The 16,500-nt window shown below is 46.5% G+C and overlaps 1 protein-coding gene across 8 annotated transcripts in view; it reads left to right on the top strand.

Annotated features, from left to right (window-relative positions):
• Positions 1 to 3,760: 3,760 nt before the first annotated feature.
• The window catches only part of NIPA2 (NIPA magnesium transporter 2), a 34,148-nt gene continuing 21,408 nt past the window's right edge, over positions 3,761 to 16,500 (top strand). For 2 of the 8 annotated variants that reach the window (XM_025390794.1, XM_025390788.1), the window contains exons 1-2: positions 3,761 to 4,040; positions 16,262 to 16,493. In XM_025390794.1, coding sequence (XP_025246579.1) covers positions 16,355 to 16,493 — 139 coding nt within the window. In that variant the 5' untranslated portion in view covers positions 3,761 to 4,040; positions 16,262 to 16,354. Of the gene's footprint in view, positions 4,067 to 4,775; positions 4,912 to 9,786; positions 9,902 to 15,440; positions 15,539 to 16,261; positions 16,494 to 16,500 lie in introns of all 8 variants that reach the window. The other 6 variants (XM_025390791.1, XM_025390787.1, XM_025390793.1 and 3 more) reach the window with 6 other exon arrangements.

Here is a 16,500-nt window from a genome sequence, read left to right as displayed (position 1 = left end):
CATCTCTGCTCACTGCAAGCTCCGCCTCCCGGGTTCACACCATTCTCCTGCCTCAGCCTCCTGAGTAGCTGGGACTACAGGCGCCGCCACCACCCCCGGCTAATTTTTTGTATTTTTAGTAGAGGCGGGGTTTCACCGTGTTGGCCAGGATGGTCTCGATCTCCTGACCTTGTGATCCGCTCGCCTCGCCTCCCAAAGTGCTGGGATTACAGGCGTGAGCCACTGCGCCCGGCCTACAAGTATTTTTATGGATACGTATCTGTTGAGTAAATACTTAGAACTGCCAGGTCATATGGTCGGTGTATGTTTAACTTTTTAGGAAACTGTCAACCAATTTTCCAAGGAAATGGTACCATTTTACAATTCTACCAGCAGTGTATGAGAAGGAGTTAAGAGTTTTAAAACTTTAATATCTCATGGCGACTGCTTGAACACTCAGAGTATACAAGATGTACAACATCATGGGCTGGAGAAGTGATGTGGGCATGTCAGAAGCCTGCAGCATATTAGCAAGGTATATATGTACTTATAAAGACAATGCACTGCACAGTGTGGGAGGAGGTGTCGGGAGGGAGGTCCAGATAATGACAGAAAGCTGATTAGATGAGGCGGAGCTCCAGCTGGCAGAAAGGAGCGACAAGCAAATTCATTCGTTAGGTTAAATTAACATATCGACAACTAAGCATTCCTGAAACCACTACTTCATTACTCATCTGCCTCCTAGAGCAGCAGTCCCCAACCCTTTTGGCACCAAGAACTGGTTTCATAGAAGACAATTTTTCCACAGACATGGTTGGGGGTGGGGAGGACGTTTTCGGGATGAAAGTGTCCTCAGATCATCAGGCACTATTCAGATTCTCATAAGGAGCGCGCAACCTAGATCCCTCCCATACACAGTTCCCAATAGGGTTCGCACTGCTGTGAGAATCTAATGCTGCCACTGATCTGATGGGAGGAGGAGCTCTGGTGGCAATGTGAACACTGGGGAGAGACTGTAAACACAGATGAAGCTTCACTTGCTTGCCCGCCTTTCACTTCCTGTTGTGGCCCGGTTCCTAACAGGCCACGGCCCCATACTGGTCTGCCGCCCAGGGGGTTGGGGACCTCTGTCCTAGAGGTGTTTGTTGACATCTGTATCAGTTAGTTATTGCTACATTCCAATCTACCCCAAAATAAGTGAGTAAGACAATAATAATTTATTCTTCCTCATGTGTTTATGGGATAATGGAGCACTTTTGCTGACTTGCCCCACCTTGGCTCGGTGGCTGGTCTCAATGCTGGTCAGCCAGCATTTAGCCAGGCAGCTTTGCTGCTTGCTTTGCCCCATGTGGTCCCCTCCTCCAGCAGGCTAGTCCAGGCATCATAATTTCGGCTGGAACTGCCACATTTTCTTGGTCAAAGCCAGTCCCAAGGCCAGTGCAGATTCAGGAAATAGATTGGAGCTGCAAAGTCACTGCAAAATGTGCGGGAAATTGGAGTCATTTTTCATCAATCTACCACATTGCCTGAGACCAACATGTCAAATGTCTTTCAATATTCAATATAATTCCTTATCTGACAGTGTCATCTAGCCAAAACACGGCTGAGACCAAAGAAAGCAACAGGTCCTCTGAGCCAGTTTTGAGATGATTGCTAGGCTCACCGCAGATTAAAAGCTTTAAAATTAGAAGCTGCATAGTGACCTAGACCAAAACCAGAGCGGTCAGGGGCTGGGTTTACAGTCTAGAACACAACAGTCCAATAGCATTAGAGCCTGAAAAGGACAAATGATATTTGGGGTTTTGTTTCAATAAGCGCATAATTCATTTTACAAAGATCCTCACGTGAAAAGATTTGAATTTTTCTTTCTTTTTTTTTTTGAGACAAAGTCTGGCTCTGTCGCCCAGGCTGGAGTGCAGTGGTGCGATCTCGGCTCACGGCAACCTCCGCCTCCCGGGTTCAGACCATTCTCCTGCCTCAGCCTCTCGAGTAGCTGGGACTACAGGAGCCCGCCACCACGCCTGGCAAATTTTTTGTATTTTTAGTAGAAACGGGGTTTCACCATGTTCGCCAGGATGGTCTCGATCCCCTGACCTTGTGATCCGCCCGCCTCAGCCTCCAGTGCTGGGATTACAGGCGTGAGCCACCGCGCCTGGCTTTTTTTTTTTTCTCTTCTTGAGACAGAGTTTCGCTCTTGTTGCCCAGGCTGGAGTGTAATGGCGGGATCTCAGCTCACCGCAACCTCCACCTCCCAGGTTCAATTAATTCTCCTGCCTCAGCCTCCCAAGTAGCTGGGATTATAGGCATGCGCCACCACTCCTGGCTAGTTTTTTATTTTTAGTAGAGATGGGGTTTCTCCATGTTGGTCAGGCTGGTCTTGAACTCCCAAACTCAGGTGATCCGCCCGCCTCGGCCTCCCAAAGTGCTGAGATTAGAGGCGTGAGCCACTGTGCCTGGCTTGAATTTCATATAATAGTGTTTTTGTGTATAGTCACAACCTGGAACAACATTCCTAAGGGACGTCTACACCTGTAACCAAGGAATCATAGATTTACTAGGAGGCCTCACTCTAGCTGGCTACTCTTTGCTTCTTACCAATGAGGTCTGTCTTTGACTACTTCTGAAAACACGTTGGTGGGTCCCAAGGAATTTCTCCTTTCAAGGAGGAGCCAAGGCAAGGTAGCCTAACAGTTGGTTTCCTATGCGTCTCATGAAAAATAAATCTCCACTTTGGGAGGCTGAGGCGGGTGGATCACGAGGTCAAGAGATCGAGACCATCCTGACCAACCATGGTGAAACCCCGTGTCTACTAAAAATGCGAAAATTGGCCGGGGGTGGCGGAGGTTGCAGTGAGCCAAGATCGTGCCACTGCACTCCAGTCTGGCGACGAAGCGAGACTACGTCTCAAAATCAATCAATCAATCAATCAATCAATCAATCAATCAATCTGCTCTCAGTGTCTCCAGGCAGGCTTTCACCAAACCTCAACCTGGCATCTATTCCGGGATCCGGTCAGTAAGGAAGCGCCCACGGGCGGTCGAAGTACCGCTGCTATTTGGGCCCCGCCCCGTCCCGCCCTCAGCTTTGGATCCACCCTTTCCCCACCTCTTGCCCTCTTTGGAGCACCGTTCCCCTATGGCATCGCCCGGGAACACCAATTAAATGCAGCTTCACACTGTGACTGTGCCTGGGAACCCTCGTTTTCTTTTATTTATTTATTTTTGAGACGGAGCCTCGCTCTGTCGCCCAGGCTGGAGTGCAGTGGCCTGATCTCGGCTCACTGCAACCTCCGCCTCCCGGGTTCAAGCGATTCTCCTGCCTCAGCCCCTGGAGTAGCTGGGATTACAGGCGCGCACCAACACGCCCAGCTAATTTTTGTATTTTTAGTGGAGACAGGGTTTCACCATGTTGGTCAGGCCGGTTTCAAACTCCTGACCTCGCGAACCACCCAACTCGGCCTCCCAAAGTGCTGGGATTACAGGCGTGAGCCACCGCGCCCGGCCCAGAATCCTCGTTTTAAATAAGCGCCACGCCGGACTTTGATTTTGAACTCCTGATCGGCCAAGGGCACCTAGCAGAATACTTTACCGCTTACTGCCCTTTCAGCCTCGTCCCTCGCCCGGTCCCGCCTCGCCGCCGTCCCCCGCCCTGCACGCTACGCGCCCCGCCCTCCGCGCTCAGCGGACCCGGGCCTTGTAAAGGAAGCGGAACGCGGCGGGAGAGAGCACCGGGGGCGGGGTGTCTGTCGCGCGGCACTGCGCGTGCGCGCGCGGTCTCTTGCGTCATTTAGCCGCGCCTATGTTTTCCGGCGCCGGCCCTGGGTCCCGGCAGCGGTGGTGACGGCGGGGCCGGAGGTTGTCCTTGGCAGATTTTCCTCGCTCTTCTACATGGAGGAGGCGGTGCGCACGGCTTCAGCCCCGAATGCTCGCACCTCCCACTGGACGGCGACGAAGGCGGTGGCCGTGCGAGCGCAGGACTGGGCGGCCTGTGTGGGGGTGTGAGCCGCGGTGCCCCGGGCAGCGCCGCCGAGGGGAAGCCGCGCGGCCGGCCTGCCGGCTAGGGTGAGGTCGCCACTCCTTCCTTTCAGGCGGGCGCCAAGGGGCTGACTTGCGGGCGAACCCGCCCGTCTTGTGTCGGAGAAGGGTTCTCCGGGCAACTTTCCTTTCCGGGTGTTCCGAGTTGGAAGCGGTTTTTCTGGTAATCCTGAGTGAGGAAACCCACCGTGAATCGGGTTGCGGTTCAGTCCCACGGAAGCCTGGCTCTTTGGCCGTGTGGGGGACGCATGTTCATTAAGTTTGTTAAAACAGTTTCGTTTGTCTTGGTGAGTTTTAGAAGGTGGCTTCAGCTGTTGCGGGGATCATAACTGACGGTTAAGCCTAGGAAGTCCGCTGTAACGTTTTGAGCCTGGCTTTTTAAATTGCCTTTTGTAAAATCACGGAATCCTATTGCCCTCTCTATACACTTGCGCAAAACTGTGTGTTTAGTTTTGTGTTTGTGTCTCCTTAGTTTCTTTTCTAGGTTGTCAGTTCCTGTAATACAGGACTGCATGTTAAGTTCTGTTTCTGGAAGTCCTGTGTACAGCCATGTGCCCGGTTAATACTTTTTTTAGTAAGAGGAAGTAATCAGAGTCGAGCGTGTCCATTCAGTAAGCTGCCTGTGGAAGCAGTAGTTACGCTCGGTTGAGTAGGTTTTATGTTGATTGGTTAACAAAATGAGTGTGAAGGCTGGTAACCAAATTTTAAAACGTGCTCGGTAACTTTAGTCTTTTGCCTGCTTCTGTGTTTTCTTCTTTCTAGGCTGGAGCTACTCGGCCAGGGTTTGAGACTTTAAATGAGAATAAAGGGTGGTATTTACGAGGAAATGAGAGTGAATAAGTCATCTCTAACCTCTCCGAGCCTTTTTTTCATAAGAGAGACCATATTAAACTTACATGTAAGTTAAAATTGTAATTTATAACTAATATTGTTGCCTAGTTAGGGTTGGAGATTTAGGTTCTGTAATATTTATAAGTACAGTACTCCTTTAAAAAATTGTTAACCAAGTGAGAGGTTGGAAAAAATTAAATCTAGCTTATGTATTTAATGTTTTTGAGCCAACGTGTTGCTCTGTCCCCAGGCTAGAGGGTGCGATCTGGGCTCTACGCCTCCCGGGCTCAAGCGGTCCTCCCACCTCAGCCTCCCCAGTAGCTGGGACCACAGACGTGCGGCACCTTGCCTGGCTAATTTTTGTACTTATTTTAGAGCCAGGGTTTCACTATGTTTCACACCGGCTAGTCTCCAAATCCGGAACTCATGCGATCCAACCACCTTGGCCTCCAAAGTGCGGGGATTACAGGTGTGAGCCACCGTGCCGGGCCTCCGCTAACTTAGATAGCAGTGGAAACCAAGTAGTAAAGATTTCGTAAAAAACTAAGAGCTCTAAAGTTGTTTTGTTTGTTTGTTTTTGTTGTTTTTTGAGACGGAGTCTTGCTCTGTCACCCAGGCTGGACTGCAGTGGCACAATCTCTACCCACTGCAACCTCTGCTTCTCGGGTTCTAGTGATTCTCTTGCCTCAGCCTCCCGAGTAGCTAGGATTACAGGTGTCCGCCACCACGCCCGGCTAGTTTTTGCGTTTTTAGTAGAGACGGGGTTTCACCATGTTGGCCAGGCTGGTCTCGAACTCCTGACCTCAGGTTATCGGCCCGCCTCGGCCTCCCAAAGTGCTGGGATTACAGGTGTGAGCCACCGCGCCCGACCTAAGAGCTCTAAGGTTTTAATGTAATGTGGGCAGTCAGGTTTAGAAGTAAAGGCCCTTTCTATGTAGTCCTCTGCATGTGACTTTACCTCTGGGAGGTTTCCTTTCTTAGCTGTAAACTGATACTTTCATCTCATTGTGTAGAATAGAAATGATGCATGGAATAGTGGCTAGGGAGGTGCTCAGTAAGTGGTAGCTGTTAGGGAAAGATAATAAGAATTCCACATGTTTTCAGAATATTTCTAATAGGTAAATATGGTTTACTCATATTTAAAACACATGACTGAATATTACATTTTTTTCATGGAAGGTATAAGCTTCATTTAAACTCTGATTTATTTGATTGCTACACATTGTGATATTGAACAAAAAGATAAGATTTCTGTAGAGAATAAAAGATGGGTTGGGAGTGGGAGAGGAAATGGGAGATTTAGGTCACAGGATACAAAGTAGCAGATATTCAGGGTGTACAACTTGAGAATTACAGCTAATGAAATTGTAGTAGAGATTTTCCTTCAATGAGTAGATTTTAGCTGTTTTTATCATAAAGTAACCACATGAGATGATAGATTGTTGATTTGCTCTGCTACGGTGACTGTTACTGTCTGTATGTTCCCATAACATAAATCTCAAATTTGCACAATTTACACAGATTTATCTGTATCATAGAATCAAATACACCCCTCAGACTAGAGCATGCTTAGTCTTAAACATTTCTGCATATTTATTTGTTTTATGTAAATAAACTTGAAAGAAGAACTACTGAAATAGTTCTATAATGGCTCCAGATGAAAATAAATTATGATCTGGCCAAATAAATGGGTTGCAGATCTGTTCCTTGCCTTTTGGGTTTGTGTATGGCCCATAGGGCCCCAGGTGATCTGACAGTCAACTTTTTTTTTTTTTTTTTTTTTTTGAGATGGAGTTTCGCTCTTGTTGCCCAGGCTGGGTGCAGCTGCGCAATCATGGCTCACTACAACCTCCGCCCTCTAGTTTCTAGCGATTCTCCTGCCTCAGCCTCCCGAGTAGCTGGGATTACAGGTGTCTGCCACCATGCCTGGCTAATATTTGTATTTTTAGTAGAGACGGTGTTTCACCATGTTGGCCAGGCTGGTCTCGAACTCCTGACCTCGTGATCCACCCGCCTCGACCTCCCAAAGTGCTGGGATTGCAGGCATGAGCCACCGCACCTGGCCGACACTCACTTTTTTACTCTAATGTATCTCACCCTCACTCAAGGTCAGCCATAGTGGCCTTTGTTTTCTTAGGAAACTGCACACCGGCTCATACCTCAGAGCCCCTGCACTTGCTTCTTTCTCCTTTGTTCTTTTTCAAAAAACTCTTTGAAGCTTCTACTCAAGTGTCACCTGCTCAGCAAGGCCTCCTAACTACGGTAATTAAAACAGAATCCCCCACCTCAACACCCCAGTGCCCTTAACATGTTTTATTTTTCACCATAACGTTTGCCACTTTCCAGAATAATGTCTTTATTTTGTTTATTATTTCGCCCTACCTCTAGCAGTAGATAACCCCATGTGGGCTGTTGTACCCCTGCTCTTAGAATATTGTACATGCTCAGTAAATGTTGGTTGAGTAAATAATATAAGCAAGCTGCATGTTCACTGGGAGCCACAGTGAAGGCAATACGAGTTAACGACCAAAGTAACCATAACAGAGGGGTAGTTAGTGCAAACAAAATATGGAGGAGGAAAGGTAGGAGCAGGTTAGAATAGCAGCAGAGTGCTGACGTGGGTAGAACACTGGATGTGTGAAATATGGTACGGGAAATAAGATCTAGGCCAGGTGTGGTACTCACACCTGTAATCCCAACACTTTGGGAGGCCGAGGCAGGCGGATGACCCGAGGTCAGGAGTTCAACACCAACCTGACCAACGTAGCGAAACCCCATCTCTACTAAAAATACAAAAATTAGCCAGACGTGGTGGCAGGTGCCTGTAATCCTAGCTACTCAGGAGGCTGAGGCAGGAGAATCACTTTAACTTGGGAGGCGGAGGTTGCAGTGAGCTGAGATCACGCCACTGCACTCCAGCCTGGGGAATAGAGTGAGACTCTGCCTCCAAAAAATACAAAAAATTAGCCTGGCATGGTGGCGGGCCTCTGTAGTTCCTGCTGCTCGGGAGTCTGAGGCAGGAGAATGGCGTGAACCCGGCAGGCGGAGCTTGCAGTGAGCAGAGATCGCACCACTGCATTCCAGCCTGGGCGACAGAGTGAGACTCCGTCTCAAAAAAAAAGAAAGATCTAAAAGTTAGGTTTGGAACAAATGGTGCAGGGTTTTTGTTACTAGGTTACCTGATTTAGTCTTTTTGCTACAAACAGGGGTAGTGATTCTAAATCCTTCAGCAGGAGGTTGAGAGTAGCAGAGATGAGGAGGCCTGGATCTTACAGTTCTGCTTCTGCTACCTCAGCTGTGTGTCGAGTTCCTTAACATCTCTGGACCTGGTTCCTCATTGTGGGCTCTTACCACATATCTTCTTAATTAAGCCTTTGTTAAAGTGAAATGTCAAAAAGTGCTGTGAAAGGTTTAATGCTGTCCATGTACTTCAGTTGGTGTAATCTTTGCAATTTTTTTCTTTTTTTTTGAAATGACTCTCCTGTCGCCCAAGCTGGAGTGCGATGATGCAGTCTTGGCTCACTGCAACCTCCACCTCCTGGGTTCAAGCGATTGTCCTGCCTCAGCCTCATCAGTAGCTGGGATTACAGGCACCCGCCCTCACGGCAAATTCAAAAAAATAATTTTTTTGTTTTTGTAGAGACAGGGTTTCATCATGTTGGCCAGGTGTGTTTTGTAGAGACGGGATTTCACCATGTTGGCCAGGGTGGTCTCGAACTCCTGACCTCAGGCGATCCTCCCTCCTCGACCTCCCAAGGTGCTGGGATTACAGGTGTGAGCCACCACACCCAGCCCAGTTGGTATAATTTTTAAAGTTTGCTAACTTTGGTGATCGTGTTCTCTACTGATAATCATTTCGCAAAGTAAGTGCTAGTTTAGGTTTTCCTCATTAGATACTTGTCCATTTTTGCCTATTCCTTAAATTATGTGTTTTCCACATTATTTAAGAAGGTGGACCAATTTTACAATTTTCTTTTATTTGAGATGTATTTATTCCACTTTTGACATGCTTTATGTTTAATGAAAGTTCACATTACAAATATTAGTAAAATCAGTTGTGAAAATTGAATTTGTTGGCCGGGCGCGGTGGCTCACTCCTGTAATCCCAGCACTTTGGGAGGCCGAGGTGGGCGGATCACGAGGTTAGGAGATTGAGACCATCCTGACTAACACAGTGAAACCCTGTCTCTACTAAAAATATAAAAAATTAGCTGGGCGTCATGGCAGGCACCTGTAGTCCCAGCTACTCGGGAGGCTGAGGCAAGAGAATGGCGTGAACCCAGGAGGCGGAGCTTGCAGTGAGCCGAGATCGCGCCACTGCGCTCCAGCCTGGGCGACAGAGCGAGACTCCGTCTCGAAACAAAAAAAGGAAAAAAAAAAGTTAGAACAAGCAGAACAAAAAAACGAGCTAGGTGGAGTGGTATGCACCTGTGGTCCTGTAGATTTGAGAGGCTTGGTGGGAGATCACTGCAACCCAGGCATTTGAGACAGCAGTGAGCAATGATTGCGCCACTGCACTCCAGCCTGGGAAACAGACCAAGGCACTGTCTCAAAACAAAACAAAAAAAAACCCTTCCCCTCCCACACACAAAGCGAATAAGCAGAAAATCATAAGAGTCTTTAAAAGTGTGTAAAACTTCAATAGGTTATTTTTGGAATGTGTAATTCTCTTAGTCGTGGATTCCTTGAGGATAGGCCCTTTGATCAACTTCAATGCCTGGCAGATAATAGCTCCTCAGTGTTTGTTGAGCAGTCGTCACAGTTGGGATTACTCCCCTGAGTCCCTCTAGGTCAATTGGGCAGGTTAACCAGATGGAGCTTGTCATCTGTGGTTTGGGAAACTAGTTGAAGTGAAATTTAGAAAGTTTTATTGTTTATCTGTCTTTAATACTGGCCCTGCCTCATGGCTAATTCTTAAGAATAAGAAATATCTCTGTTGCAGGCTCTCCCGGCTGTGATTGACCTTCAGTTACAGAGAGAGGGAGCAGAGTGGGACCAGGTCTGAGAAGCAACTCGTTCGTTTCAGGACATTCCCTCTGATGTCCTGTTTTCAAACGGTAAGTCAGAATGAGATCACTTGTTTTCTTGGTGGCAGAAGGCTGCTTTATAATTTGAAGGCTTGCGAATTTTATGTTGCTTGTCATCCCCCACCCCTCCACACAAAAACACTGGTACAGTTCCATGAGTGAACAAACAAAACAACCAAATAACCTTATTTGGTGATATGCCTTATTCTAGAAAGGCTTGTAAATCAAATTTGCTATCGTAAATGAGTGCCTTTTGTGGGGAAACCACCACAATAAACCTAAGTAATTGTTTTTAAGGAACTTAAAGAGTTTACCTTGAAGATAAAACAGTAATTGAGAATTAAATTGAAAAGGCTAAGTAAATAGTGGAAAGAAGAGAAAATGCCTGTGGGCTGGAGTTAATTGCAGAAGTCTTTGTAGCACAGTTTCAGGTGTACCCTGGCCTTCAGTGGAGAGCAGGCTTTGGGTTGCAGGAGGAGGAGGGGAGGGCCTGTCCGAGGGTGTCAGGTTCCTGTGTTAGGAAATGAGGTGGACAGGAGGGGGGTGCCTGGCCAGGGGGACTCTCCAAAGCCACATGCACGTGGTGGACCCAACTGGTCAGAAAAGGCCTCCTCTCTGCTTTTTGTGTTTGAAATTTCCCGTAACACATAGATTAAAGTAAAGGGGAAAGGGGAAAATAGATTTTAAATAGCATCATGAAACTTTATGTAAAATAAATGTGGAGAAAATCTCATATGATAGCCTTAGTAAGGTTAGGAATGATTTCCAATGACCTTAGGATTCAATCAATAAAATTCCATTTTATGTATTGTTTTAATCACCTCTGGACCTTGTCAGTGGGAGAGGGATTCCCATCCAGAATACTGACACTGAGCAGATGAGATGGACGTAAGTTTCTTAGTCTTTCGCTCAGGATAGAATGGAGAACCAGGGGCCGTGGGAGGCAGGCTTTGTGGTAAGGAGAGTGCCTGTGGTTCCTGCAGAAAGACTTTAATACTTGCTTTAATAATTCTTCGGGCTGGCAGGGCAATGGGGCCTACTTCTCAGACATAAGCAAGAACTGTACCTGTGCCTGGTCACTGTGACGAGAATTGTTTGGCATCATGGGGAGGGAAACTTGCCCTGAAGCCATGAAAAGCTCCCGGTTTTTACCAGATGTCAAGGCAACATGTAATATTGGGTCTTAATTTTAGACCTTACACCATATGTATGTAACTTGCATTTAGTGAAAGTTAATATTAAGTGTTAGTAAATATTAGTAAATTAAGTAGTTACCAAGTAGTTATTTGAAAGGTTCATAGTATAAGTAAAATCTGGGCAGGATGCAGAGGCTGACGACACCTGTAATCTACCAGTTTGGGAAACTGAGGCAGACAGATCGCTTGAGCTCAGGAGTTCTAGACCAGCCTGGGCATCGTGGTGAAACTATGTGTCTACAAAAAAATACCAGAATTAGCCAGGCAGTGTAGTGCTGCACACTTACGGTCCCAGCTACTGGAGAGGCTGAGGTGGGAGGATCACTTGAGCCTGGGAAGTCGAGGTTGCAGTGAACCATGGTTGTGCCACCGCACTGCAGCCTGAGTGACAGAATGAGACCCTGTCTCCAAAAAAAAAAAAAATTTAAATTTGGGTTTGTGAATCTGTTATTGTACTGGGATTAGAATTGTAGATAAACCTGATTTATTTCTGGGCATCATTTTTATTGGTGAGAAGGTTCAATTTTATTGCTTATAGAATATTCAGACTATGAATTTGATTTGTTCTACTACCATAGAACTTTTAGAAAGTATATGGTGAGCAATGGCCAGGCGTGGTGGCTCACGCCTGTAATCCTAGCACTTTGGGAGGCTGAGGTGGGTGGATCACAAGGCCAGGAGATCGGGACCATCCTGGCTAACATAGTGAAACCCCATCTCTACTAAAAATAAAAAAAATTAGCCAGGCGTGGTGGCGGACACCTGTAGCCCCAGCTACTTGGGAGGTTGAGGCAGGAGAATGGTGTGAACCCAGGAGGTGGAGCTTGCAATGAGCTGAGATCGCGCCACTGCACTCCAACCTGGGCAACAGAGCAAGACTGGGTCTCAAAAAAAAAAAAAGTATATCGTGAGCAATACAGCTGTCAGGTAGTCACTTCCACAGCAGTAGAACGTGCATGATAATTAAACAATAATTAACAATAAAACATCGGTTACATTTTAGGATGCTGATCTAAATGATGCAGTAGTTTTCTGTTTATTAATGGCTGCTTTGTTTTTTTGTTTGAGACCAGGTGTAACTATGTTGCCCTGGCTAAACGTGAACTCCTGGTCTCAGTCTATCCTTCTGCCTCAGCTTCCTGGTATGTACCACTGTGTCTGGCTGTTTCTAAGGGCTAATTATGAATTATTCCATTTGACCGGGCTGGTGGCTCATGCCTGTAATCCCAGCACTTTGATTACAGATGGGCGGATCACTCAAGGTCAGGAGTTTCAAAGTAGCCTGGCCAACATAGTGAAACTCTGTCTGTACTGAAAAGACAAAAATTAGCTGGGCATAGCAGCTTGTGCCTGTAGTCCCAGCTACTCAGATACTGAGGCAGGAGAATCACTTGAACCCAGAAAGTAGAGGTTGCAGTGAGCTGAGATCGCGCCACTGCACTCCAGCCTGGGGGAGAGAGCAAGACTCTGTCTCAAAAAAACAAAAGCAGAATTATTCCATTCATCCATATTCACCCCGAAAACATGTATTAAGACCTATTTTGAGACTACCAGATAGCTGTGCGCGTAGGCTAAAAGGGCGAATAACATGCAGGAGCCCAGGAGCTTACAGTCTGATGCAGGAGACTGGCTCATAAATACAGATAAACAGGTCACATAGGATGCGGTGGGAACAATGTAAGCACACTTGTTGTTTTCTGTTGCAGTCTTGTAGTATGTAGAAATGATGATTGTCCTTGACATCTTGTTCCCAAGTTCTACCTTGTCTCTGAATGTGTTTACATCTCTGTAATTTATTTTTACTGTCAATAGGACTCACCTGTCTAGAATTATTCCATAGGTATGCTGAAGTTAACTTGAGGCTTGAGATGACCAGTATTTGGCACGTCAAGTGGGTAGTACCTTAGATTGCGTAGCTTCTTTCTTTTCATGTGTTTTTCTGTTAATGTTGTGACTCATCCAAGATCACACCTCCAGCTGGAAGCAAGACGGGGTCTCCAGACCTAAGACTTTTCTCATGGAATCATCTTGCCTTATGAATGGCACAGAGGGGACTAGGGCACTTTTCCAGATCTGTTAAGGGAGAGTTCAGTTCTGGAAGGCTTTCAGGTAGACAGTCTCATCCATGAGATTATGATGGATACTTGTAAGAACTCAGCACCGGCTGGGCGCGGTGCCTCACGCCTGGAATCCCAGCACTTTGGGAGGCTGAGGCAGGCGGATCACGAGGTCAGGAGATCGAGACCATCCTCGCTAACACAGTGCAACCCCATCTGTACTAAAAATCCAAAAAAAAAAAAAAATTAGTCGGGCGTGGTGGTGCGCACCTGTAGTCCCAGCTACTCAGGAGGCTGAGGCAGGAGAGTGGCGTGAACCCGGGAGGCAGAGCTTGCTTTGAGCCGAGATCTCGCCACTGCACTCCAGCCTGGGCAAGTGAGACTCCATCTCAAAAAAAATAGTAACTCAGCACCTTTTTGAATTGAGTGTCTTCTTTCAGTGTTTCAGTATTTTTTGGGGGACAGTCTCGCCCTGTCACCCAGGCTGGAGTGCAGTGGTGTGATCTCAGCTTACTGCAGTCTCCCCCTCCGGGTTTACGCCATCTTCTGCCTCAGCCTCCCGAGTAGCTGGGGCTACAGGCGCCCGTCACCACTCCCGGCTAATTTTGTTTTTGTATTTTTAGTAGAGACAGGGTTTCACTTCCTGACCTTGTGATCCACCCGCCTCAGCCTCCCAAAGTGCTGGGATTACAGGTGTGAGCCACCGTGCCCGACCCAGTGTTGCAGTATTCTTTTGTCTTAGGTTGTGGGGTGACCTGGCTTTTGGGACTTGCTGGTGGTTTCTACCTTGGCATCCTTGTACCTTTTGAGCACTATAGGTTGTATTTTAAAAACGTTAATATGGAAATGTTCAGAAATACACAAAAGCAGATACAGTAATACAATGAATCCCTGTGTACCCTTCCCCCAGCTCTTACCCATCACTGAATCCCTGTTTTCTACAGAAAATTTTTGTTTTTTCAAAAATCGGGGTGGAAACTTTATACTTGCAGTAAGCCTGTTTGTGTGTATGAGTTAGCTATCTCAGTGGCGTATAGGAATGAGCACTTAGATCATGCTCACGGTTCTGTGAGTCACTGGGGTGATTTTGTTCTGTGCCCTTCACTCTGTTGTGATGAGGACATGCGCTTCCTGTGGCTATGTCAGGGTGCGAAGGGGCAGGCAGAAGGAAGAGAGGCCTCTAGGTGTAGACTCAGAACTGGCACTCTGTTCCTTACACCTGCCTCCCATTGGCCAGAGCAAGCTTGATGGCCACGCTGCAAATCAGGGGTGAGGGAGGATAGTCTTCCCATTGAATCGTACAGGAGTGATAATGCACCTTAACAGGCAAGTCAAAAACATTGGACTTTTTTATTTCTTGGGAGTAATATCAACTCAGTGTGATAATGCTGTGTTTGCCATTATTGCAGTATCACTGCAGTAATGTTATCTCTTGTCTGTCTTCCTTGTGAAGCTAGAGAGCTTAGCATAATGAACGCTTAGCACGTAATATGCAGTCAATAATGTTTGAGTGGATGGATAAAGTGATTGAGGGGCCAGGTGGACAGGAAGTTGAAGTTGCTTTGGTTAAAAGCCAGTGTCTTAACCACAAGTGGAAAACGTGGAAAACGTGGAAAAACGTGGCTAGTGGGAAAAAAGTGGAAGTGGAAAAACGTGGCTAGTTAGGGTCCTGACTGAATTGCAGATTAGTTTTGGAACTCAGAAGTCAAATTGTGGAACTAAAAATCCCAAGATGTGCTAGAAAGCTGGACTGGCAGTTACAACCAGTCATGTTACTAAAAACTATTTTTTCTCTGCTATCCACACTGTGCTTTAGATCGTTTGTCAACTGAGTTTATGAGTTGGCCATTTGGGAAAAACAGTTGTAGTCTTTGGTAAGCCTCTGCTTCCTGTCTGGCCTGGAGGATTGAGCCCTCCAGATAGCATGGTCCTCACGTTTTCCAAAGGCCACCAGTACCATACTGCGTGCCCCAACAGACACTTCTCTGCAAGAATTGTTATCCTCTGATAACAGATAATGTGAAATCTGCCTTCTGTCAACACATCCCCAAAGAGGCTAAATAAATAAATTAGCATATGCTTATATCCACATGTTGCTAAGAAGAAGATGTATAGGTGAGAAAATTTTGAGTTTCTTTGTATAGATTATTCAAAAGGACACAAAGAGAACCTGATAAATGTATTTCCAAACTAGATTTGTATATTGTTATGCCTAATTTTTTATTCTGCAGAAGTTTTTTTTATCAGAGTTTTATTAAGGCTAGAAACTTTCTTTTTTTTTTTTTTTTTGAGATGGAGTCTTGTTCTGTTGCCCAGGCTGGAGTGCAGTGGCACAGTCTGGGCTCACTGCAAGCTCTGCCTCCTGGGTTCATGCCATTTTCCTGCCTTAGCCTCCCAAGTAGCTGGGACTACAGGCGCCTGCTACCACGCCCGGCTAATTTTTTTTTTGTATTTTTAGTAAAGACGGGGTTTCACCGTGTTAGCCACGATGGTCTTGGTCTCCTGACCTCATGATCCACCTGCTTGGGTCTCCCAGAGTGCTGGGATTACAGGCGTGAGCCACCGTGCCCAGCCAAGAAACATTGTATTTTTTTTTTTTTTGAGAGGGAGTCTCGCACTGTCGCCCAGGCTGGAGTGCAGTGGCTGATCTCGGCTTACTGCAAGCTCCACCTCCCGGGTTTCTGATGCTCTGCCTCAGCCTCCCAAGTGGCTGGGACTACAGGCTCCTGCTGCCACGCCCGGCTAATATTTTGTATTTTCAGTAGAGACGGGGTTTCACCGTGTTGGCCAGGACGGTCTTGATCTCCTGACCTCGTGATCCGCTCGCCTTGGCCTCCCAAAGTGCTGGGACTATAGGCGTGAGCCACCGCGCCCGGCCAAGAAACATTTTTTTTAAAATGTGGGATCAGAGTTTATGAAATCAGTTTAAACTTGGTTTTATATCATGATCGTATCTTTTGCCATAATTCAAAGAAATATACAGGTTGGTGCTAAATTTAAATAATAAATATTTATTAATATTAGTAATGGAGGAGATATTTTTTCTTTAGGAGTAGAGAAGTGGTATAAAATTTTGAATTGCATGTGAGCTGTCATGAGCATTCTGTGAAAACCACATTTCATTTTGTATTGTTTAGGTTTGAAGACTGCTTCATTCTGCCTCTAGTACCAGCGGTTTCTCTGTTCTGTGATCAATGTGATTCACGGGAACTCCTTAAGTAACAAACGAAATGAGCCAGGGGCGTGGAAAATATGACTTCTATATTGGTCTGGGATTGGCTATGAGCTCCAGCATTTTCATTGGAGGAAGTTTCATTTTGAAAAAAAAAGGCCTTCTTCGACTTGCCAGGAAAGGCTCTATGAGAGCAGGTAGGTC

Source organism: Theropithecus gelada, chromosome 7a (assembly GCF_003255815.1).
Source record: "Theropithecus gelada isolate Dixy chromosome 7a, Tgel_1.0, whole genome shotgun sequence".
Taxonomy (NCBI): Eukaryota; Metazoa; Chordata; class Mammalia; order Primates; family Cercopithecidae; genus Theropithecus; species Theropithecus gelada.
This window is presented reverse-complemented; position numbering and strand designations above follow the sequence as displayed.